Source organism: Podarcis liolepis, assembly GCF_965112155.1.
Source record: "Podarcis liolepis genome assembly, chromosome: 17".
In the NCBI taxonomy this organism is placed as follows: Eukaryota; Metazoa; Chordata; class Lepidosauria; order Squamata; family Lacertidae; genus Podarcis; species Podarcis liolepis.
In genome coordinates, this window is record NC_139571.1 from 25,480,614 (window position 1) to 25,507,142 (window position 26,529).

Here is a 26,529-nt window from a genome sequence, read left to right on the forward strand (position 1 = left end):
ATATATATATATATATATATATATAATTGTCCAGTAGCACCTTAAAGACCAACTAAGTTTGCATGCGCATGAAAGCTTATACCAAGAACAAACTTAGTTGGTCTCTAAGGTGCTACTGGACTGTGTCACACCAACATGGCTGCCTACCTGAATCCAAAAGCATCAGATAGACCTCATGTTGACTGGAATGCCTATATGAAGGTAAAGCTTCAAAACTAGGGTTCAAATAATCAATAACGATATACAATATATACAATATATGATATCTTTATTGTCATTGTCCCATGCAGAACAATGAAATTGAAAAACTACATAAAAACTACATAAAACCACTGTATATAAAACAAATCATTTTCCTTCTGACAAACCCTGCATCTAAGCCTCTGGGTTCTCAGCAAGGGTCCAAACAAACTCAGCCACAAAAGTCTTCCAATGAGAAGGGTTCCTGGAAACAGTGGACATCACTCTAGTCTCTCATTGTAGACTTGCTTTCTGTGGGCAACCCCAAGGTGGATGGTGCTTTCTCAGGCTGACCACAGCTGGGTCCTATTTGGCTGCCCTTTCCATACCCAGTTCCAGGTGAGCAGGTTTGTTGAGTTTCCCAGGAGGTCCAGAGGATGAAGAATGGGCCCCTGTTGACTCAAAGCTCTTTCTTCACTCCATTCTATCCTCTTCCTTTATGCAGTCCACTTATCAAAGTCCATCCTCCCCTCCATGTTTTCTTATCTCCTTCAAAAGATTCTCTAATTTCTCTCTCTCTCTTTCTTTCCTTTGGATTATGTTTCGTTAGATGAAAAAACCTCGCATTACTGCTTTTCCTGCATCCCAAACTATATTAACGTCTGCTCCGTGATTTAGATTCTTTTCAAAATATTCTCTTAGAGTTGTATTCGCTTTTTCTGCCAATCCCAATTTTGATGCAATGAAATGCTAATAATCCCCCCCCCATGAACTCAGATACGAAGGACTGTTTAGTTGTTCTTCAGCTGAGCCCCTCAATATCAATATCAACCCACAGTCAATATCCAAACATTTATTATTTCCCCATCTTTCATTTGCCACTCTCATGGTCTAAATTTGATGTACTGGTGGATTTTAAAAAAACAAATAAGTCATAATACTGTTTTTTTTAGAAATAAATACCATTTCAGAGCTTTTGACAATTAAATTAAAAATTGCTTTAAAATTGCTTTTCGCAATTTATTAAAAATGGTATTAAATTATACATTTGCTGTCCACATGCATGTTACCTGAATGTGCATATGTTAACACCCAGGGAAGCTGAAGTGACTTAATTCCTTAATTCAGTAACAAAACCTGTCTGTGTTAATTAACTAATTGAAGTTAATTAATTGAAATTTGTTCATGATAGTTACAGTGGAAACAAATAGTGTTTTACTTACCTTAGAGCCTTCCTCCTGGTTAGTATCCTTTTATAGAATCATAGAATTGTAGAGTTAGTTTGTAGATCTCTTGTGATATCTTGATTGCATGTACCGTTTGGGGATAAGCTCTGATCAGGAAAAAGGTACTTGTTTGTTGCTGTTCAGCTGTGAAAATGCCCTTTATCCAGAAGTCTAAGAATCTTGTCAGAGCGTTTTCTCAAGGCCAACAACATGCTGCAGAACTGAGCATGGCAGTCATCAACCCAAGTCTACTGCTGTTTCTCATTAGCAATGTGTCTTTGGGAAAGCTAGGTACACGGTTGTTTTCAGTGTTCCCCCAGATTCTACTGTATGCCAGCTATGGGGTGACAGGGAAATGCTAAACACAATGATGTCACATGATGTGTCTGTTCAACCACAAAATCCCATGGAAAAGCAGCTGATGAATGTTGGCTGTGGGCACATGTCCCTATTGACTATTTTTAAAAGAAGATTTTAATCTATCCTATCCATGTGTGGTTTCTAATTGTCACTAGCCCATCTGAGCTAACATGCATGAAATTTAAAATAAAATACCAACATTTATTCAAGGCTTCTGAAGCCAACCAATTGCATTTTCAGATTTGTCTATGAAAATGTCTCTTCTTTTGTCTAGTTCCAAAGGTGTTCCTCAGTCTCTCGACTATTTGGGAGAATTATTAGCTTTGATTCAAATGATGCAAAGGGAAGTCTACACATGCACATATACCCCAGCTTCTGGAAAAGACTGTTTGACCACCAAAAGATGCTTTTTTGTGTGTGTGCAGGTTAGAGGGCACAGAGTGCTGCAGTGGGAAAGATTGGCAAGGCAGCTCAATTGCACAAGCTGATCAATGTAATTTAGGATACAACTTTTTCCATGTGCATTACATATCCACAAACAGATGGAAAATGTTTTCAGTGTCATGTGTGAAAAGGCTCTCAGCTTATCCCGAACAGAAAACCACCTCAATCATGTGGGTGAGTGAGAGGTCTGAAACTCAACTTTAAGAAAGCCTGATATAAATCAGAATGGTGACAAAGGCTTTCCCTGCAATTCCAGAATTGTAAGAATACTGGAAATATAAAATAAAATTGCCGTGTTTGGTCAAAAAGGTCCATCAAGTTGGAATATTGCTTCCACGTAAGTGACAATGAAGGCAAAAGGCATCCTGTTAGTTCCCAGTTGTCTTTTGTTCTATCTGTACAATGCTGTGTTTGCTTGGAATTGCTTTACTCATTTTTATAATTCCATGTAAACTGTTTGACTTCTTTTACTTGTTTGTAATTATATGATTATACTGCTGTAACCCACACTGGGACCTTTCAGGGGAGAGCAAGTAAGGTACCTTATAAACCAACCATTGATGACATGCAACATCATTTAATGATCATGGTTGGGTTTTCCTCCATGCATATATCTGACTTTACCTTGTAGCGAGAAGTGAGAGATGTAGGAGGACCTTGAAGCTGTTTCCAGTGGTGTCAGGAGTGCAAAAGAATTAGGATTTTCCAAGCCTGATTGTGCAAGGCTTTCTTGCTTGTAGCCTCAAACCCCTTTCCTTGTGGGATAATTCTGTGGGTCCTGGCAGCAGACATAGAGCTCATATTCATGCATGTTATATGCTTTAGCTGTTTTAATTTGGAACATAGTTGGATTGAATTAGATGTTTTAATATGTTTTTAGTCTTCTTTTGAGAAGTGGACTACGTATTCTTTTATTAAGCTACTAAGATTACATGGAAAAGCCTTAACAGAAATAAGTTGTTTTGTGGAATAAAAACCCTGCTAAACTTTTTGGCTATGGTAATGTTTTCGAGGCCTAATCAATTACAGCTTGAGGTTCAAATGATAGACATAAGCTTTGTCCACTCACAGTTAACTCAGAATTATGAACCCATAACTGTGGTGAATAGCTTCAAAACAAGCCAGATATATCAATGAGGCTTTGGCTGCAAGCTGTACAATTGAATGGGACTTACTTCTAAGTAGATTTGTATAGGATGGCACTGTTAAGTACTTTACTCTGACTGGATCATGCCCAGTATTTCCCAAACCAGCAAATAATACCCATTTTACTATTTTATTAAAACATGTACCATTGAGAACCTCCTCCTCATTTTCCTTTGGGAAATGCTTCAGGTGGTTAACAGACACTGACACAACAGCATAATTCTGCCAGCTTTAATGTGTAACCACTTAGGATAAAATGAGAGAGTCCAATAGTCATGGATCCACAAATATGTTTGCCAGGGGCAACTATAAATTTAATTATTGAAAGTAGATTTTTCTTTCTCTCAAGGTAATGTTATATTTTAAAGTTGATGCAAGGCAGCGTGTCTCTTCACATTATTGCCAGATCTCAGCTCAGGTTCCCAAACTTTGCAATTTGCCCTGAAACCAGAGGTTTTGGTGGTAGAGGACCAAAATAATAATAATAATAATCGGAAAGATTACTAATAAAAATGAAATACACTCATCCCAAAACCCAGAGTCCTGTAAAAAGAGATTTGGTTCTTTTTGGTCATTACACTAAGGTGTTTTGTGTAATCCTGCATTTTAAATTGGACCTTAATTGGGTGTGTGTACATATGCAACTGGGACGCGGGTGGCGCTGCGGGTTAAACCACAGAGCCTAGGACTTGCCGATCAGAAGGTTGGCGGTTCGAATCCCCGCGATGGAGTGAGATCCTGTTGCTTGGTTGGTCCTGGCTCCTGCCAACCTAGCAGTTCAAAAGCATGTCAAAGTGCAAGTACATAAGTAGGTACTGCTCTGGCGGGAAGGTAAAGGGTGTTTCCGTGCGCTGCTCTGGTTTGCCAGAAGCAGCTTAGTCATGCTGGCCATATGACCCAGAAGCTGTACGCCGGCTCCCTCGGCCAATAAAGCGAGACGAGTGCTGCAATCCGAGTCTGCCATGACCGGACCTAATGGTCAGGGGTCCCTTTTACCTTTACCCTTGCAACTAAGGAAAAGAATGAGACTTTGTAAAGGCTGATTCTGTGCTCCTGAGGAACCAGAGATTAAGGGCGATTTCCAAACTATTACCAACCAATTATTACTCTTAGAGGGAGAGTAAAGAAAACACACAAGTGGCGAGAGGGCTGTAGCATAGCTCATTTTATTGTTTAAACAGTTTTTGCATAGGAAATATATCTGCTTCCAGTAATTGACTGCAGTATGAGCAGCTGCTAGCAGTATAGGCTGGATATAACAGTAAATCACATTAACTCAAGCTTGATTTACACCAGTTTAAAACTTGCGGCAGCTGAGTTTTTGCAACCTACAGAAAAAGTACCCCAACGAAAACTCCTGTCCTCCAAAACAGGCAGAACTCTCCTCCCGGACAACCCTGGCTTGCAAACCTTTTGGCTCATAAGAGGGCTCTGGTTGCCTGAGGCCCCAGTTCTAAAAGTTAAGTTTGTAGGGTGTAAATACATCCTAAGGTAAAATGTCATTACACCAAGATTGTGCATGCTTTTTTTTAAAAAAAAGAACAAAACAAACAAACTGAAAAACAAAACAAAAAAACCCAGAAGTACAGCTGTCAGTGTATGGGGCCTCTGGCAATGTGGGGAGGAGAGGCTGAGACTGGGGGCGGGGGGGCGGGAATGCCAAAAGTTTTAAAATGGGTCAACCCTGGTGTGTAGCTAGCAAGCAATAACTGACTACTCGTCACCTACAGTTGTACTAAATGTATCTAAAGAAACACACAGCCCTACAAAGGTTGTTCTCAGAGAAATATCATTGAGATTTGGGGCTTTTCTTCCCAGTTCACTAAAGTCCTATATGATATAAGCACAAATTAACAGCTTGATGAAGACATAATCTAATGTAGCTTTTGAGAAGCCTAAGCCTGGGATGGAGTAACCCCTCACATTCTACAATGTTGTAGTTTTTTTCATTATTTTTTTTCATTTTTGAAGTAAATGTTATCTGAAACATATTTACAACTGAACTCAACAGAGACTGTGAAACTGAACAGGCACTGGTCATTTGTTTTTTTTATTTTTGTTTTTTTATTTTCTTCTTTTTCCCCTCCCTCCCTCCCTCTCTCTCTCTCTCTTTCTTTTTTTGTTTTTGGTAAACATTTTTGCTGGTTTTTTTGTCTCTCTCTCTCTCTCTCTCGCTCTCATTTTGCATCAACTTTTAATAGTTCATGCAACTTCAATGCCCTCTTATGAAGAATGCATAATAAGCCATACTTCTTTTCCCCCCCTCTTTTAAAAAAAAGTCCTTCTGCATATAGATACACATTTGCCACATCAGTCCCTGTAGCACAGTTTTCGAAACCATTCTGTCAAAAATACAGTAATACAAAGTCCAGCTTTAGTGTCACTAGCTCACATTTTGTTTTCCATTTACAGAGGCCACGTTCTTGTTCTGTTTCGGGGTTTTTTGTCGTTGTTGTCCTGGAATTGAATCATGCAATAGAAGTGTCAAAGGCTTGGATTTGCTAGTGGCACTGAAGCTCCTTTCACAAATTCAACATACATTTGAATTTCAACACACAGATATTCCTAAGAGTAATAACTACGGAACCCTTTTTATTATATATATAAAAAAAACTACTTACAACCATTGAAAGAGGAGAAGAGGAAAAAAAAATGCAACGACAACAATAACAACAACAAAAATAATGTATAAATTGACCATCTCCTACTTTGTCCCCTTTTTACTATTAACAAATGTGACCATTAGAGCTGTGGCGTGGAAACAGTACAAGAGTTGTCATGGCAATAAGTTTGGCTGATGCAAAGGTCATTGTGCAGGGTCAAAGGGCAAACCCAGTGGTCCATGTTGTCCTCCAACTGCGGTGCTCCAGCACACCCACACAATTTTGAGGAAATAGGGAAAAAAACAAAAACAGGGGGGACTATCAGAAAGTGCAAATAAGAAGGAGGCAGGTTTCAGCTCCTTCGGCATAGAGGACATTCAATTATGAGCTTTCACTGTTCAACGTGATTAGCCTGCATTGTATTTTGTTTCATTTATTTATTCATTTTTAAGCATTTTCTATAGAAACCCAATAAAAAATAAAGAGCCTAGGAAGCATGCAGCTGGTAAATGTTAACAAAAGACCTTGAAAGGAACATGTAAACTATATTCAATGTCATGCTTTTTTAAGGCATTAACTGCCAGCAATGTTGTAAGAGTCGTTTCTTTTAAAAAGTCAATACTGTACATCGAATACGGGATAGCTCTCTGCAGCCTTCGCCATCTCACACAGTACACAAAATTTAGAGGGTTGGTTTTTTTTAGGGACAGGACACAAACTCTGCTGACAAAGCTCAGTCTGTTCTTGTGCAATCTCATCCATTTAAGTCCTTACGAATGTCCTAGTTGCAAATCCAAACTTCTGCTCCCTGAGGACACAGCTATGTGAGACATAAGTACTGTCTTAGTTTTCTGTCTGTCCTGAATGCTCTGTGAACCTACTCTTTAAATACCATCATGTAACAATCACAAAAACTTTTGCTAAAGGCCATATATACTAATAAAAATTAAAAAAAAGACAGTGGTGCTTCCAACATTCTGAAATGCTCCAAAACCCAACTTTTCCAATACTAAATACAACAAAATAACCTTCATAAAATATAACTTTTCTCCATTTACAATTTCTTTTAAAAGGATTAGTAGCCTATGCTTTTCAAGCATAGCGAAATATCTCCTAACATGGACAGATTTCTTTATTTTATTTTTTTCCCGTTTTAATACATAAATTAAGAAGCTGGAGAGTTTTAACTCAAGTCCAGCTTCCAAACAAGGAATATTCTTGTTTACTTTAAAAGCGGAAATGGCACACATTTCCATTATAATTGCTAAAAATTAGCTTTACAAACGAGGGTGCTTTAAAAAAAGAAAGAAAATCTTAACAAAACTATACAGTGTACAAATTACTGTCTACAAGGTAGGTGGGTCCATTAAGAAGATTCTCCGTTCTTCTCGAACTGCAGCTTCACAGGTTCATTCACATATTTTAAATGGAGCTGCCCACCTGAACACACCTATATTGCTATATTTAATATTTTGCCATGTCTTTATGTACAGTCTCCTTCGCTGCCTTTCCCCCACCCCTTAGTCAAGCCTCAAACGTTCACGTCACTCTAGGGGAAAACACACTTCAGTGGCACTGCCAACGGGCCAGGGCTCCAAAGCAACTGAATAAAAGGCAGAACAGTGCACATAGAACAGGGTGACTTGATTTAGTCATAGTTCCTGATGAAGGAAGGAGGCTCAGACTAGATTTGAGATCGCGACATTTCGCTGAACAATTGAATTCTCAGCTTTAAGGAAATTTAAGAATAGATAGTATGTTTTTGATGGGTGCAGTCGTACCTTGGAAGTCGAACGGAATCCGTTCCAGAAGTTCTGGAATTCAACTTCCAAAACATTCAGAAACCAAAGCACGGCTTCCGATTGGCTGCAGAAAGCTCCAACAGCCAACCAGAAGCCACAGAAGCCCCATTGTACATTCAGCTTCCAAAACTAGTTCGCAAACCGGAATAGTCACTTCCGAGTTTGTGGCATTCGGGAGTCAAAACGTTCGAGAACTAAGCTGTTCAAAAACCAAGGTACGGCTGTATTGTTAAAAAGGAAGGCAGAAAAAAACCCACAGAGATCACAGCCCTGAGATTACTAAACTTGCACATTAAGTGTTGTTAGGAATGATGGGGCTGGATACGGAAAAAAAATCAATGGGGAAATATTGTTTTCGCAGAGCAAGTTAGCCTTCTATAAATAAGATCATCTTCCCTATTGTTATCAATTTGTTTCATTAATGCAACAATTGTTCGGGAGTTCATTTGAGTCCATGGAAATCAGAATTAATTAAATTATTGCACTTTAAAGTCTGAAGTATATGTTTCAGTCAGCTTCACTGTTCTGGGTTTATGAAGTGCCCTGCATGGTCCATACCAGTTCATTGTTAACTGATAAGCCAAGAAAACAATAATGACCTATTTTAAGGGGCCATAGCCTAAGGGATTTCAGGGAAACCTTGTACTTTTCAGTTATTTTCGATAGCTATATATTTAGTGAATTAATTCTTGATTCAGAAAAAAATATGAAGCTTACATTTTTAAAAATTGTGTTGTTTTTTTTAAAAAAATAAACCAGCTTTGCCACTGTCATTCGTCTTTGCTGACAGAACTCTCTTTAAAAATGTTCTAACTGATGCTGCCTCAAAATTGGAAGTCAGGATAACTCTGGAAAAAGCCCATGTTCAATAGCTGCTGTTGTCATGTTCATCACCATTTTAAAGAGAATCCGAAAGGGAGAACACCACAGCAAGTGTAACATTCACCATTGGTGGTGATTAATGGGCAAATTGGTTGAAATGTAGCCTGTGATCCAAAAAGACACATGGGTAACCCCATAAGTAAAGTGGGACTTCTGAGCTATCTTTAGTCAGCTTCTTTTAGATCCAAGGCAATTTTTACACTGGTTTCCGATGCAGCGTAAGGAAGCTGCTGTGAAGAAGTGGGAAAGTGACAAACTATTATTCACAGGCATATCCTGCAAGGAGCAGCAAAAGGGTTCATTGTGGCTCTGAGCGCTTTGCAGTTGCAGAATGTTATATTCTCCCAAACTATTCTCCTTCCTATTCTGAAGGGAAATGTCACCCTGTCATAGTGTTCATCCTCTGTGTGCACGTATCTGTCAGTTCTGGAAAAAAAGACAGGTTGGGAAACCTTTTCGAAATGGATAACATTTCTTAGTAATTTTACTATAGTAGATAAAATTGCCTGCCCGTACAAAGCCAATGGCAGATCAAAAAACATGGGTCTTGGGTATATACTGTATTTTTCCGTTTATAAGACACCCCCATGTATAAGATGTATTTTGGGGGAATCCTATTTAAGAAAATGGGGGAAGATCTGTCTGTGTACAAGATGCCCCCAAAATTTGGACATTATTTTTTAAGGGGAAAAACCTAGTCTTATAAACAGAAAAATACAGTACATCTTGGAGCAGCTTTTCAGATTATGTTTGGTATTCAGGTATAATAAGTACCCAAGGACAAAATACATGTCAAAATATCATGTCAGTTGTAAAGAACACACACGTTAGCCCTGTCTATATACCAGTTTTCTACGGGGAGCCGAGGGGAGAAGAGTTTGACACATACTACTCAGCCCCCTCTTGATGCATAATGTGCAATGAGGACAGTAGGCTAGGCTAGGCTGGCGCCATCTTGATCAGCTGTCACATGCAGAATGCTACAATCTGCACAGGGCTAATGTCTCTCTCCCCCCCCCAGTAGAATACAGGGAAACAGGGCCCAATCTTAGAGTCCCTTTAGACAAGCTGCATGGGAAGAAGTCAGTTTTGCCTCTTTAGAAGCACTGGCTTGCCCCTTGCCTGCCTGTGCTAAGAACATAATGCAAAAAGAGGGTTCCATATCACAAATTTAACAGCAGTGGCTCCTTCGCCAAGGGAAAAGAGTCCTATTGGGGAATACCTACCAGGTATACCACTGACAGAAGCAACTGCTCAATATGAGAAGATGTCATGTATAACCAAGCTCTCAAACAGAAGGACTTCACTAGGTTACAGTGGCTAGACTTTCCAAGGGTCCCTATTTTTGAAGGACAGCCCCGGATTTACAGAAGCCATCCTGGTTTCTGTTTTGATCCCAGAATGTCCCCCTTTTCCTTAGGACGTCTCTGTTTCCATCGGAGAAACATTGGGAGGGTATGGAGTTATGCAAGCCCCGAGACAAGGAGATAAACAGCTATACAACCTTTAGGAGACATCTGAAGGCAGCCCTGTATAGGGGAGTTAATTAATGTTTTATTATGTTTTTATATATGTTGAAAGCTGCCCAGAGTGACTGGGGCAACCAAGTCAGATGGGTGGGGTATAAATAATATTATTTATTATTATTACTATTACTATTACTATTATTATTATTATTATTATTAGTCCTTATTTTCATCGGAGAAATGTTGGAGTCTGTATGATTCTGTATTTTGCGCTTGGGTATCTGTGTGCAATACAAAACATAGCGTAATAAGCTGACTTTGGAGAAGGAAAAAGTTTTATTGGTATGTTATTGTTTATCTGATTCCTACCTCAAAATATGCTTTTAATCATGCCATAGCATGGGGCAATATATTTTGTAAAAATTTTAACAGGCTGCTGCTCTCTGTGGGTCTTGGAAAAAAAATCGAGAGGTTTTTTTTTTTTCAAGTCAAGTCTGCCTCCAACGGAATCCATTATTAGTATTTATCATCGTCATTATTTACCACTGTTATTTTAAAACCAGAAATGAGTTCAGCTTGCACCCCAGGTGGAAAGTTAAAAAGAGGACACCTTGTTGAGATACTTTTTTTTTTATCACAGTAGGCAGAAGAGTCGCTTTGTAGCCCTCACCGGGCAAATGGTGCACTGCTTCACAGCTACACTGTTCACAAATCCTTCCCACCCACCCAGAATAGATAGATATATGTATGTATAAACAAAAACAAAAAATCCCCTGCCCATCTCTCAGTACACAAAAGGACCTCATCACACTGCAAAAATAGCAGTACCCACTTTGGTCAATTAAAACAAACGAACAAACAAACGAACAAACGAAAAAGCATACATTAATCTTTTGTCTTTTAAATCTGTGTACTTACCTAGAATAACCAATACAGCTAAAAAGCACTACCTACATAGGCAAAACTTGGTATTGCATAATTCGTATAAATTTGAATCCCCTCCCCCCAATATTAATTGGAAGATGAAAAACATGAAAGATTAATAGAAAAAACACCAAAATACTGAAAATATTGCTGGTCGATTACAATTTTCAAGCGGCAACTATACACAGCCATGATATGCTTTATAAATGTGAGATAAAGTTATAACTGCTTAAAAAATCCATGATGTCAATTTTTTTTTTTTTCGTTTTCCCATCTTGGAGTACAAAATATTTTGTCATAAAAATGGTAAAGATTTAAAATGATAATAAATGCAGCAAAACAAGTGTAGTGATGTCACTTTTTTTAGATTTCAAGGCAAGGCACGTTATGTGGACATTATAACTTCGTGCAAATTAGGATTACTGGATAAAGTAGTTTTAATTAATTTTTTTTTATAGAGACATAGAGGCAAAATGTATCCGCCCATGCACGTTCCTGTCAATATGAGAAATGTGTCGAACAAGGCTAATTTCTGAGAGCACCATGCAAAGATTTCAGCACCCTGTTATTATACTTTCTAAAAGAGTGCATTTTTTAAAAATATATTTCACCCCCCCAACCCAACAACCTGGCGTTCCCAGTTTGTAAACTGTAAGCTTTGTCCCTATGATTTGAATTTACCTCTCTCCCGTCTCTGTGATGAAGGTTTTATAGAACCTTTCCCATTCTCTAGGGATTCTTCTTGATGCAACCAGTAACTTTAAATAAATAAAATACCTCAAAGAGGCAGAAGCTAAAATCAACATAAGTGCTGTGTTTCAATCAATTTCTTTTTCTCAAGTACATGATTTGTCTTGATTTAATTAATGCCTTTTAATGCCCCCCCTTCAAAACTGAGGGGAAAATAGATTTGTTCAAAATACCTTTGAAATTCTTCTTGTTTTTTTTAATCCCCTCAATTTAGAGTCCAAGGGCTAAAGGACTTATAACAATGATCCCCTTTAGATATACTTTTTAAAAATTGCACTTGCCTCTAAGTGTTTTCCTTAGTGGGGGAGAAATTATTTTTCGTGTCTTCCTCTTTTTTGTTTTTACGGTCATACGAGAAGATAACACATTATTTAAACCTAAAGTGAGGCATCAATTCTATAAAATGCCTGTTTGTTTAAATGACTTCCTGAACATTTCAAACTAGGTAACGCAGTAGGAAAAGGCTGGGTTATAAGGGCCAAAGTTAAACAAATTTGGATTGATCATTAAAGGCTAAATTGTTTGTTTTTTTCCTTAGAGAGAAAAAAAAAAACTTTTAGAAATTAAGAGTGCTGAGAAAAGCTGGCCCACTGGCCCCAATTCTCCTGCAACTCTGGTGGATGTCTCCTAGCCTTTGTTTTGAGAGCTAACTAGGAATAGTGATCCCATGCGTAAACAACAAGAATACTAAACCAATAAACTAGCTTATCATGCAAATATTAAGGCATCTAGAAAGTCAGTTAAAATATATTGTCAGAGACAGAACATCTATTTCCCAGTGGATTTCATAGAACAAAGGCTACTTAGGAGGAACATCTTTCTACTCATCAGTGAAATATCGTCGACCCTTTTTTTTTTTTTTTTAAACATCGTTACAGTTTCAACCTTAAGGGAATTAGTGATTGTAAGTGCTGCAATTGCTGGTCTATGTTTCTTCTTTCTTCAGGTTCTTCTTTCTTCTTCTTCTTTTTTTTATTTGTCCCGTCTTCCTTTCTTTTATAGTATTTTGTTCAGTTTCAATCTCCCTCAGTTGCTTGTTTCTGCTTGAAGGAAAGGTTCTCCAATTAGGTTCAAACCATAATTTTGGACGCTTGTCGGCAGGATTGGTGTCCTGTTTGATACTTGAAAAGGGACCAAGCTAGCCCAGGTACCAGGACTGTTGAGGGAAAAGAAAAGAGAGAGCGGAATAATCGTTTAGAATATGGTAGCAGCAATAACCTAAAAAAAGAAGAAGAATTAAGATTGGAACACCACCCAGCTCCATATTCTAACAATTCTTCTAACACTGCATCAATTTTCACAGATGAACTTTAAATATGCAGATACAATATGCTACAGGTGTTATTTACGCTAACTGACCGATCCTAAAACTAGCACCATAGCAGTCTTGCAATCCAATAAACAAAGTTACCTGATTGTAAGTCCCACTGAACAAAACAGGCCATATTTCTGCATAGACATGTATAGGATTGCATTGTTATTCTCCCTGTGGAGAATAGTATGCCGGTTAAGAGGCAGATAGGTCACTGCCAATATTTAATTACAGTGGTACCTCGGGTTAAGTACTTAATTCGTTCCGGAGGTCCGTACGTAACCTGAAACTGTTCTTAACCTGAAGTGCCACTTTAGCTAATGGGGCCTCCTGCTGCTGCCGCGCCGCCGGAGCACAATTTCTGTTCTCATCCTGAAGGAAAGTTCTTAAACTGAAGCACTATTTCTGGGTTAGCGGAGTCTGTAACCTGAAGCGTATGTAACCTGAAGCGTACGTAACCCGAGGTACCACTGTATTTACTTATTGGGTGGTCTAAGGTTTACTCAGAGTAGACCCACTGAAATTAATGTACCTAACTTAGCCATGCTCATCGTTAACTGTAATAAGCCTACTCTGAATAAATCGTATTTGAAAAGCACCCATTGGAAAGTGGTTCATGCCTTGACAGAAATCCAAGTTCGAGTGAGTGGGAAAACTGGCTGTCAGAATCCACCTCCCTGAGTTGCTTTTTAGGAGTAAAGTTGTGAACTTATCTGGATTTTTGTTTTCTTAAGGCTCATAACTTTCTAATGTTCAACAATATTTTTGTGGATTAAAAAAAACAAAGTAGCATTTGCAACACCTTTCACATCTAGTGCTTGAGTGCAAAACAGCTAGATCTTTTTATGTTTGTTGTGGGGGGGTTTTTGGGGGGGAGACAGGAATATTCAATGCAAATAAATTATCGTGGTGACAAACAGGATTGTTGTTGCAGCATGACTAATAAATTTAATTTAGATGTTTATCTAAACCTCTCAAACTTCCCAACTTATGACTCTTAGAAATGCACCATGCAATATATTTGTCAATATTGTTTATGAATCCCGAGGGAAGGATAACTCTCGTACGTTAACACTGTGCAGATACCACAAGAATTTTACAACCCTCTGACCAGAAGTGTGTTGCACAGCATAGGCCTTTCTTAGGAAAAAGTTAGCACTTTTCAGAAATGGTACCAGGCTGGGGAGATTAGCCTTAAGGAAATGGTGCTTTAAAATGTCAAAGCAGTAGCAGCTGAGATGCTTAAATTAAAAGAATAGTTCTAGGTTAGAGCCCTGAGGCACATTAAAGACAAAGTATAGAGTTGCCACAAGTTAGAACTACTGAAATAAAGAGACATGACATGGGCCCATTAATTTCCATGGGTCTACTCTTGAGTAGAACTTAGTTACCGTAATTAGCTGAAGAAGTGTGCATGCACACGAAAGCTTATACCAAGAACAAACTTAGTTGGTCTCTAAGGTGCTACTGGACAATTTTTTATTTTATATATTTAGTTAATTATGACACACATAAAATTCATCCATTATTTTTGAGACAATAGCCCATGGATTATGAGTCATGGAGATTCCACCAAAAGCAGCTTCCCTCTAGTGAGTGATTCCTACCTTCATCTGTAGTCATCACAATCTGCCCAGTACTCCCTGGCCCTGCTGGATATTTATAGCGGCCACTGATGGAATTGTGGCCATATACATGACAAAGTCCTCGTTAGTATAGTGGTAAGTATCCCCGCCTGTCACGCAGGAGACCAGGGTTCAATTCCCCGATGGGGAGAAGCGCACATTGTGAGGGACACGGGTGGCACTGTAGGTTAAACCACAGAGCCAAGGACTTGCCGATCAGAAGGTCAGTGGTTCAAATCCCCATGACGGGGTGAGCTCCCGTTGCTTGGTCCCTGCTCCTGCCCACTTAGCAGTTCAAAAGCACGTCAAAGTGCAAGTAGATAAATAGGTACCACTCCGGTGGGAAGGTAAACGGCATTTCCGTGTGCTGCTCTGGTTTGCCAGAAGTGGCTTAGTCATGCTGGCCACATGACCCGGAAGCTGTACGCTGGTTCCCTCGGCCAATAAAGCAAGATGAGCGCTGCAACCCCAGAGTCAGCCACGACCGGACCTAATGGTAAGGGGTCCCTTTACCTTTACCTTTACATGGCATATAGACAGATTGGCTGCTTACAAGCATAGTTCTTCAAGTAGTCCTTAGTGTTGCTCTGCACAGATGCCCAGGTTGGACTGCACAGAGTCCACAAAGAAAAATGAGAATTATAATGTAATGCTGACAGCAGCACCTGCGTGTAGTCGGCCCTCCAAGCCAGTACGATTGGGAACAAGCCCTAGGCTTAAGTGTTCCTCTCTTCTTCCTTTATGCACATGGCTTGATTCAGAACTTCCCAGTTTGATCAAACCATCATTTGATATTGTACTTGAACTACTGAGACAGGTTTACTTACAAGCAAGCTCACTCACAAATCAGGGTCCACAAGCCACCATCTGAACTTGCAGCAATCTATGTTTTGTGCGTAAACATTGTTCTCATCAGACCACAGTTTGTTGCGTTCGAGTGCAACAGCAAACTAAGGTTTGAGCCACACAAAAAGTAAAGCACTAAATGAAGAAGGGAGTGAGTAGTAGGCTCACTTGTAAGTCTCTTAAGCCATGGTTTGTAAGACAGTCTTAAAGCAACCAAGGCAAGCACTCCCAAAGCATTGTATATAAGGCACATATCATTTCTTATTGGGAAGCTTTTTGGATGGAATCTCATGACAAACATAACATGTAAACAGCTCTAGAATGATTTCTCTTCTGAATGCTTCCTGGTTATATCACCAAGATCGCCAGTGGGACAGTTCAGCAAACACAAAATCTGTGCTATTTTGTCCAGAATTACTGCCCAGTTAATAAAATGTTCAGTAAAGTGGTTTCCTAATGCTATAGAGGTAGGCATAAATTTTGGAGCAGTGTTTATAAAATACACCTATTAAAATTCATGACAAAAGAGGTAACTGTACAGAACTCTGTTCACTGAAAAGTACTAAAGGAGGTATTGATAATAACCTACTGGCATAATGCTACTTAATGTCTTCTCCTTCCACTAACAAAAGGTCACTTCTGAGGAAATGGGAGAACAGCAGAAAGGACATGGAGGATATAATACTCAGGAATACTCAGCTCTGCTTAGGGCATTTGAACATTGTCTAAGAGACACAAAAAAATGTCTGAATTGAAAATTGTGCCTTCCATAAAAAGGATACCCCAGAATTACTTCAAATTATCTGATGGCAACTTCAACTTCTGCTGCTATTCATATATTTTCATTGCATAAGGGAAGAGAATAGAATTTAAAGTGAACATATTGTTTAGGTATGCACCATTTTGACTGTCTTGTTTAACAAGGCTTTCTGCTTATGCACAGAGCTAGAAACCTAGCAAAAACCTGCAGCACAACCCCGTCACTTTCTCTACCCTCCCTCCCAAAACTCCCTCTGTTTTGAAAAACCGAACGATTGATTTGTATCCTTCAGCCTCTTTGAGAAGTGCCTTATGTTTCTGGCAGCCCGATTTGCACTTATAGCCGTGTGGCGGTATGTATATTCATCATGAATGAATGACAAATGTCCTTTAGATCCCACTTCAGATCTAGCACAGGTTCTTCTATACATTCTAGAGATCAGAAGCTTAGCTCATACATACTGGGCCCTGTAATAATAATAATAATAATAATAATAATAATAATAATAATAATAATAATAATAATAATTTTTTTATACCCACCCATCTGGCTGGGCTTCCCCAGCCACTCTGGGTGTCTTCCAACAAAATCTTAAAATACAGTAATGTATCAAGCATTAAAAGCTTCCCTAAACAGGGCTGCCTTCAGATGTCTTCTAAAAGTCTGGTAGTTGTTGTTCTCTTTGACATCTGTGGGAGGGCATTCCACAGGGTGGGTGCCACTACCAAGAAGGCCCTCTGCCTGTTTCCTGTAACTTGGCTTCTCTTCCAGCACAATGGCTGTTGTTGTTGTGGGATCTTATTATTCCTGATTAATATAGTGCTTGCCCCTTCCTCCTCCTGCCAGTCAGCTGCCATTGGATCCCAGTTCCCAAGCATAGCAAATGCCAGCACAAACTAAGGAACTTTGACACTGGCACTATGGGAGAGTCTGTAACACAGAAGCCATGCATCTCTCACTCTCTCAAACTACAAGTCTTGGAGTTTCCTCTTCAAACACTGAGCCACATTCAACCACCAGCGGAAGCCTGTGTCAGGACTTCTGCTAGCTCAGCAGGGCTTCATCGGTTTCTTTCCCCCATGTGCCCCCACAACCCAGGCTTGGGGGTGTCAGGAGAATCCCCAGATAAGCATGTGAGAGTAGGAGAGGGGCGATCATTCCAACAGACAGGCAGAAATGCTTGCACCAATGCAGTGAGCTCCTAAATCAGGAATAGGCAAACTCAGCCCTCCAAATGTTTTGGGACTACAATTCCCACTATCCCTGACCAACGATCCTGTTAGCTAGGAATCATGGGAGTTGTAGTCCCAAAACAGCTGGCAGGCTGAGTTTGCATATGCCTGTCCTAAATGATATACTGAATTCTTCTCTCTCAAAATGTTGCCTGCTCTGTTCTCACACTGCTGCTCCTGCAAATATAACAAGCTATAGATAACCCCTCAGAGGAGAATAGGTTTCCATAAATATCCTCAAACATGGTCTACAGTTTAGCACTCCCCGCATAATGGTCATAATCGTACAAGTCCAAACCAGGCTCATCTGAAAATCTACTTCTGGGTAACGTGTCCCTTATTTTCCCATGGTTGGGCCATGGTCCCATGGTCTAAGCCGAAGTAATGAAAACTATTATCCAGTGCATTTCCTGATGGTCATAATCCTCATGAGAACATATCCAAGAGTGCTAAAGTAAATTTTGCCCTTTATTTGTCCGAGAAAGCAAAAATTTGCCCTTGATTTTACTGAGAAAGCAAAATGAGTGCGACTGTTCCTTGTATGCTTTCATCTCCCCAAAACACTGGAGAAGTTACAGTGGGAGAAAGAAATGGGAGCTAATAACTGTGTCAGATTTGGGGTGGTGTCCCACCATTTTATTTAGTAAAATGTTCTTCCCACCAACTTTCCCTCTTTATGGGGTCACTGTTGTGAAGAAACATGAAATTAGAACTATTGTACAGTGATTTGAATCCCCTGATCCTTATCTTGGTTATATTTAGATATGCAAGTACAGTGGTACCTCGGGTTAAGTACTTAATTTGTTCCGGAGGTCCGTTCTTAACTTGAAACTGTACTTAACCTGAAGCACCACTTTAGCTAATGGGGCCTCCCACTGCTTCTGCCGCACCGCTGGAGCACGATTTCTGTTCTCATCCTGAAGCAAAGTTCTTAACCTGAAGCACTATTTCTGAGTTAGCGGAGACTGTAATCTGAAGCGTATGTAACCTGAAGCATATGTAACCCGACGTACCACTGTACATGGTTACTTGGCAATCAACTGAAAATAGGAACCTACAAACAGTGGCGTCGCAAGGGGGAGCAGTTTGCCCCAGGTGCCATGTCTGGAGGGGTGACAAGAAGGCACCCCGCGGGGTGCTCGCCCTGCCATCCCTGGGCGCAGCGGCACGAGCAGCCATCGCGCCACCGCATGTGGAGGATTCTTCATTCGTGGCTGCAGCCACGAGCAAAGGATCCCGCCAACGTCTATATGGCATTCGAGCAGTGCCGGCGGCAAACCGCTATATACAACACATGCACAGTGTCGCATGCAAGAGCTGTATGTAGTGAAGCTGCACATGCGCTGTACATAGCGGTTTGCCGCCAGTGCCGTCCGTACAGCACTCGGGCGGCACTGGCAGCAAACCGCTACATAGGGCGCATGTGCGGTGTCGCATGCATGCGCTGTACGTAGCGATGCCGAACATGCGCCCTACGTAGCGACGCCATGCATGCATTGTATGTAGCGGTGCAACGCATGCACAGCTGGCATTTGCCCCACCCTGGGTGTTGGTTAGCCTTCATTCACCCCTGCCTACAAACTTCTATCACAATGTTCCCCAGAAGTGTAGGTCATCTTAAGCCTACTATTCATTGTCTTTATGTGGGCAGTGCCACACATATTTATGTCAAAAGTTAGCAAAATTTCTATTACCAGTTCACGAAGAATGGATATATACTGTATTCCTGTGATTTCTTTTTTCACAGTGACTTGGGCCATATATGCATTTTTTTGCAATGTTTTGTTTTGTTGTTAGAGGGAAGACACCTAAGGTTACGTTGTAGTTTTAGGTATGAAGCAAAAATAAATTGTGGTCTAATTCCAACACAGATTTAAGGATACGTAAGCACATCTAACCGTGCTGGATTCAGGGCAAAATCTCTGTTATTTAGTTTGCTTGAAACAAAGTAAGCTGCACTGATAAATGTTTTGCAGTTCACATACGTAATAGCACAGAAGAGGTTAACCTCAAAGCATTTCAGCTTCCAGGGTGCCGATTCAGGTTTCTGTGACAGAACCTTAACTCGCTCCTTTTCAAAAGTTATTTTTAAAGTTGGCAAGAATCACACAAGCACTGACTATCTCGCCCCCCCCCCCAAATTTCTGTAACCTTTTGAATAAATTTTGCACAGCGGTTCATTACAATGTGCACTTAATATAAATAAGAATTAGCATTTTATTTTTGTTTGCTCAATAAACATGCCAAACACTCGCAGAAAGGACAAATCACAGTATAAAAAACAAGTTTCACGGTTGAAGAAGACACTACACTACACACACACACACACACACACACACACACACACATATTTTAAAAGTGATATTCTGAAATCATCAAGGGGTTAATGGTGCTCTTACCACTTCTAAAGCCCCCCCAAAAAAACATACTCATCCTTCTCTAAGAACACTGCTAAAATCATCTGACAGGAAACATAAGATTAAGTTTATCCTACCTAACTGAACAAAGAGTGCTTAGAACAAGCAACTGGTTTACTGCAGCGCGGGAACTTTTCTAATCCTGCTGGAATCTGCAGTGCAACTCTCAAAGTACACTTGGGGGGGTGGGAGAGTTGCTTTCTTTCAAACATTTTGTCTGTGGATTCCCCTCATTTTAGTCACATTGTAGGGTTTTGTTTTTGTTTTGTTTTTGTTTTTTGCCGATTCTTCCATAAAGGTTAACTTAAAGCTTCAAACATAATCATGTGGAAAATGGACATTATTGATTCCTATGGTCCATTGTTCCTCCGTTCTGAGTCCCTGAAGTTCAAGTTCAATCTGGAATTACATCATGTCTGGTTTCTCCTGGTTACCAGACGGCTTGAGACGTGACCACAGCTACAGAAAAAACAAACAGGCTTCTTCACGCTTCGGCTCCCCTATCGATTCAAACAAACTTCTCTCTCTCTCTCTCTCTCTCTCTCTCTCTCTCTCTCTCTCTCTCTCTCTCTCTCTCTCTCCCCCTCTCTCTTTCTCTCTCTCTCAAGTATGCTTCAAGTATGGAGCATGGTTAATTTAGAGATTAAGTTCCAAATTAGATTATCTAATGGCATCTTAATGGATTGCTGACCCATTTCCTGTGGGATGGCAGCATGCAAGTCTGGCTGGAATACAATTAATTTCTTAGGAAGTGTTCCGAAGATGTTTGCTTAGATGGAAAGGAAACATAATTCTCTGCACATCTTGTTTTATTAGGGAGTTGGGTGGAAAGTGTAACAGAGATAGTGACAAACTGATAAAAAAACCAAATCCTTCCAGCTTTCCCCACCACTAATGATTTTATCAGCAATGTTTTCGTTTTGTTGTTTTTATTTGCAAAAGTTGAGTTTGCATTTTTTGTCCCAAGCAAGCAAATACGTTATACAGAAAGTAACCCTCTGGCTAACTGCAGCACAAACTTTAACAACAACAACTACTACTACAACTACAATGTTACTTGATTTTGATTAAGTTCTTTGAAAGTTTGCCTGTTTTGTTAGAATCCGAAATCTGCAGGACTATTCTCATTCTCCCTTCCCCCACATGCCAAAGCTTATTCCATCTCACTGCCTTATCAGCATCACAGCTCTTTAGAGGGGTTGGGGAGGCAAAGAATGCCGCTCTAAAAAGTTGAACATTAAGAACACCCCTACGGCTACAGCTGAAAAGGAAATTCAGCACTCTGAGAATAAGGCTCTCCTCAGGAGCTCTAAGAACAAACCAGCTGTTGTACTGTACTTCTGTGTCACAATAACAAAGTGAAAGCAGGAAATGCCTGGGCACAGCAAAAGTAATGTTAAATTAGCAGCTATCCCTTAAAAAAAAAAAAGACTGAAAAAAGGTTTGCTTTTTGAAATATAAATTACAATACCTTGACAATGAGCGCCTTAACACTGTTACTGTTTTTGAAAGACTTAGCAGAAAACAGCCAAAGTTCAAAATTGCTAACGACCCAGCCCTGCAATAATAGCAGCTTAGTAGCTGCTGAAAAATTGAGCCTCGTGAACACTAGTCTACACTGGAGCCTACTTGTGCAAAGCTGACTTCCACGTGGTTCGGATTATTTGAGCAGGAGCATACAAACGCTTTTGTTGAGGTACTACTGGATTTTTAAACTCAGTTTTGGTTCTCTATTTGCACAATTGGCTTGAATTTTGTAACAGTGCAGCAATTCCTATGGCTTTTTTAAGCTGAGGACATTTTTCCGCTCCGAACTGAGAAAGAATCTGGTTTGCACACTGCCAAAAAGAAACCCTCTTGCTTTGTGCATCTTGCCTTCGAACAATGAGGTGTTCAAACAACGCTACCACCCAACATGCACACATATAGGTACAGAATGAATTAGGAGGCTTGTTTGAACATCCTTACATGTCTTCTGCACTAGGGGTGCAAAGAAGCCAGGGCACCAAATATATTTTCGGTTGTTAACTGAGTGCTTTGTTTTCTTGGGAAGTGAAATTGTTCACAATTAAAGAAGGAAATCCAACTGTGCCTGGACGGGGCTTCAGAAGGTCAGTCCTACTGTGAGAGTGGATAAAGCATGGAAAAACTTCTCTGATGCACTCTCTATGTTTCCATATGGACATTGTTTGTCTAATACAGAAGTATTTGTCCAAGACAGGGGTAGGCAACCTAAGGCCCATGGGCCACAAGTGGCCCACGGGGGTTGTTTAACCGGCCCCTGAACCGAGCTGCCCGCAGTGCTGGAAATCGCATCTGCACATGCTCAGGCGCTGAAGATCACATCTGCGCAGATGCTGGAAATTGTGTCTGTGCAGAGGCAGATGCCGGCAATCGCAGCTGCACACGATCCGGCCCACAGAGGGATCTCCGCTGGAGTGAACTGGCCCAGGCGAGATAAACCTTGCCGACCTCTGGTCCAAGACAAGTCTTGATGTTAAGGGCAGCAAAGGCTTACGTGATGAGGTAGCACTGCAGTGTCTCCCTTCCAAAACTGGTGTTGCTATACAGGGCTGTCTTTAGCATATGTGCCGCCGGAGTGCAAATATCCGCCCAGTGCTCCCAAATTTAGTTTAGCTGCCCCCAAATTAACTTTTATTGAGGTTTTTTTTGGGGGGGAAGCCAAAATTGACCTTTTTAGGGGGGGAATCGCTCACCAGTAACAACGAACCAGCAGGGAAAAATGCTTACATTTCCTGACTCGGAAATATTTGACGCTACAAAGTAACAAAGCAATGGAGGAGGGGGCGGGGATTTTCATGCCATTGCTTTTCACGGCCGCCAATTGAGAGGGACTGGTATACAGTAGGTGTACATTTGCCTCCCCCCCAGCATTTGGTGCCCGGGTGCCCCACACCCCTTGCATCCCCAAGTAAAGACGGCCCTGTTGCTATAGCTTGCCTGAACTACCACAGTGCTGAGCCAGCTCACGAGCCACTGCCAATTAAGAAAGGCTTAAATACTGCAAGCTGTCCTGTGCTGGACTCTTCAATGGCACAACAATGATCTAGGGTGTTATGCCTTCTTTACAGAGATCAAACTCGGTGGCAACCAAAAACAGTGCAGCCAAGACTGATTGGGAGGTAGGGTAGCTGCAAGCTCAAATTATAAGCATTCTAGGACCTGTCAAGGAGCCAGGTCATCCACAGGGCTGGCACACACACAGAAAGCACAGGACGCAATTAGCTTTTTATTATCAGAAAAACAACAACACAGCAATGTCCCTGGTTCGTCTTAACTCAATGAAGGCGTTGCTGTTGCTAAGCTCTAGGCATGCCCCTCCCCTCTAGCCTCTCACTCTGGTTCCCTCCCAAGCAGGCGAAGGCTGAGTTGACAGGGTGAGCCCTCCTCTGGGTCTGTCTGGCACGTTGCTCAGCAACATGCAAGACCCTCCTGGAGTGTGGGGTCAGAGGAGAAGGAGAGTCAGCAGGACTGGGACTGACTGCATACATGCTTCCTGGAAGGCCCTTCCATTTCCTGAGTCCCCTCAAGTCTCCTGTTTCTATCAGCTCCCAGTTCGTCCCTTCTGCTGACTGCTTCTCAGTGTCCCACCACCAGGCTGTAACTTGTCATCTTTGGAGCCCTCCCTGGGGGCTCTTGGGAGACAGCCTCTGGCCACTCTTCCTCACCCAGCTGGTCCTTGATGGGACCACTGTGTGACTCTCGAGGGCAGCCACTGAAATTCTCATATCAAGTCATAGCTCATACTTCTTGTCAAACATTTCTAAAGACTCAATTCAATGAACCACCACCAGAAAGAGAGCATCTTTCTGACCCCATGTTGAACACAAATGTATATCCAAGATTCTGTGCACTTGGAACCTCTCTTCAACAACAGTTCCACATCCATTCCGCTGTGTTTTCACTTGATGAAGAAATACAAGACTTAAAACTCCTTCAAGTCTTGTATTCTTAAAATTGAGCATTTTTAATATATGGGGGGATGTTACTTATATTTTTGGAGGGGGTGTGTGTGTGTGTAGGAAATTTATTGTTTTTCACTTAATTAAAGTGTACAATGTGATAGAACCATAAACCATACAAAACTAAACTCTATCTCTGTATATATTTGGGCAATGTTTGCAATACTTAAAAGTGGTCTATATCAAGAGAGCCAGTGTGGTGTAGTGCTTAAGAGTGGTAGACTCATAATCTGGTGAACCGGGTTCGCGTCTCTGCTCCTCCACATGCAGCTGCTGGATGATATTGGGCTAGTCACACTTCTTTGAAGTCTCTCAGCCCCACTCACCTCACAGAGTGTTTGTTGTGGGGGAGGAAGGGAAAGGAGAATGTTAGCCGCTTTGAGACTCCTTAGGGTAGTGATAAAGCGGGATATCAAATCCAAACTCGTCTTTTTCTTCTTAATGAGTGATTTATTTTGAAACAGTGTCGTACCTTGGAAGCCAAATGGAATCCGTTCCGAAAGTCTGTTCGACTTCCAAAATGTTCAGAAACCAAAGCACAGCTTCTGATTGGCTACAGGAAGCTCCTGCAGCCAATTGGAAGCCACGGAAGCCCCGTCGGACGTTCAGCTTCCAAAAATAGTTTGCAAACCAGAACAGTCACTTCCTGGTTTGTGGTGTTTGGGAGCCAAAACGTTCGAGAACCAAGCTGTTCGAAAACCAAGGTAAGACTGTAAAATAATATAATCTAAAGAAAAAGTTAGGGGCTCATAAATAATCCCGACCTCTGTAGGAAGAGAGACAGGAGCAATGTGTCCCTGTTAATCTTCCTTGATCTCTCAGCGGCTCTTGATACTATCTACTGTATCCTCATGGAGAGGCAATCTGAGTTTGGGGTGGACAGCAATGCTTTGCAGTGGTTCTGGTCCTACTTGGATGGCCGTCTTCAGCAGGTGATGCTTGGGGAGTGTTTTTTGGCACCAGGGTGCCTTCAATGTGGGGTCCCCAAAACCTACCTTCCCCTGCAGACTCACAAATAGGGAGAAATATGTTGGCTATGTATACATGATTGTGTGTGAGAGAGAAACATGTATGTCTTGTGTGTATGGTGAGTGAATATGTGTGCTAAATGTGCCTATGCAATAGGAAGTGTGGACTAGCACCTTGTATGGTTTTCCAAGAACCGGGGAGTGATTCTTGTTGTTAGACAATACTAACATTATTGTGTGGGGTGGTGGTGGGGAATCAGTTGTGTGATCTCCATAAGGAGGATCATCAAGACAAGGCTGACATACCTTAATATACTCTTTGCCAAGATGTGTGAACGAGAACAACAAAAACAATCCCTGAGCTGAGTTCACATGTAATGCCATGCCAAAATTATAAGAAACAAGGGTTTCATATCATTGTTTGTTGGCAGTAAGCAAACCATCGTTAAGCAGCTTAACTTGTTCACACATAATGCTAAAGCCATGATTAAATAAATGACCTTTTAAAAATTCCTGTCTTTTGTAGGAATGGGGTTTTTTTTTCCTCACCTGCAAAGAGTAAAAATCTTTATGAAAGCAAAAGCTAGTTTTAAGACATGCGACTTCTAACTTACCTCGGTAAACATACTAATGTTTGAAATTCAGATCAACTGTTTTTTTTTCTGAGTACGTTGTCTAAACTCTTGTACCAGTTCCTTTTTGTTATTTTTTTAAACCCATATAATCTCTGATTATGAACTTGCAAGCCTCAAAACATGCAGCCATAAATTTGATTCTTCCACAAACTTTTATACTTGACAGCCAACATTTCATATCCCAAGTGCTTTAACCGATAAAAGTTCAATTTGCATCATTTCAGCTAATCTAAAACATGTAATTCAAGAGACGTTACAAAAAATATATATATATTGTAGTTAAGATCTTGACAAATATATTCCCGAAGGCCACCTGAAACAGATAACGAAGAACCCAAGAGAGTTTAGGTTTGGAAATAATTAAAATTTTACCTTTGCCAAGTAATTCCCAATGTATCCTCATTGCCACTGGGGTATAAATGCCTGCCGTTTTGATTCAAGGTCCAGTCACAAATCCTCAGCTGTCAATTGAAACCTAGCAGTCAGATATGGATCGAGCAGTACTACAGTTTTTAGTTTTTAAATGAATGCATGCAAACTAGTACTTTACATGGCACAAACCTTACATCCCCAAGTAGTAGTAGTGCTAGTGTAAAAAAAACCAAAAACAATTTCAAAAATAAAATCATAACACATCTTGTGCAAAACAAAATCCTACTTTTTCCTCACATTAAGAAAATGCTACTTGGATGTGTTTTTCCATTAATAAAAGCATAAAAGAATAACCGGTATTTAGCAATTAATTATATTATAAACTGAGCTGGGGGGAAAAAAGAAATGTTAATGTTCAATAGTGAATTTAAAAACAAAAAAAGGAAAAGCAAAACCACTTAAATTTATTCAATGTACTAGGGGGGGGAAGGACAGGGGGAGGGGGGAAAATCAATACCTTGAAAGCATGCATTTGGTGATACACAGATGACATGCAATTTAAAGGAAAGAGGATCCAAAATTACATAATGACCTTA

At 40.5% G+C, this 26,529-nt stretch overlaps 1 protein-coding gene and 1 long non-coding RNA gene across 21 annotated transcripts in view; both read right to left on the reverse strand.

The window, feature by feature from the left end:
• The window catches only part of LOC310696629, a 46,563-nt gene extending 44,848 nt beyond the window's left edge, over positions 1-1,715 (reverse strand). Inside the window, exon 1 of the long non-coding RNA XR_014520659.1 lies at positions 1,404-1,715. This is a non-coding gene — a long non-coding RNA (uncharacterized lncRNA). The remainder of the gene's footprint in view (positions 1-1,403) is intronic.
• Positions 1,716-4,506: 2,791 nt separating this feature from the next.
• NFIB (nuclear factor I B) overlaps positions 4,507-26,529 on the reverse strand; it is a 299,659-nt gene continuing 277,636 nt past the window's right edge. For 11 of the 20 annotated variants that reach the window (XM_083482267.1, XM_083482278.1, XM_083482277.1 and 8 more), the window contains 2 exons: positions 25,934-26,022; positions 4,507-12,939 (listed from right to left, as the gene is read on the reverse strand). In XM_083482267.1, coding sequence (XP_083338393.1) covers positions 12,810-12,939; positions 25,934-26,022 — 219 coding nt within the window. In that variant the 3' untranslated portion in view covers positions 4,507-12,809. The remainder of the gene's footprint in view (positions 12,940-25,933; positions 26,023-26,529) is intronic. The other 9 variants (XM_083482273.1, XM_083482265.1, XM_083482283.1 and 6 more) reach the window with 3 other exon arrangements.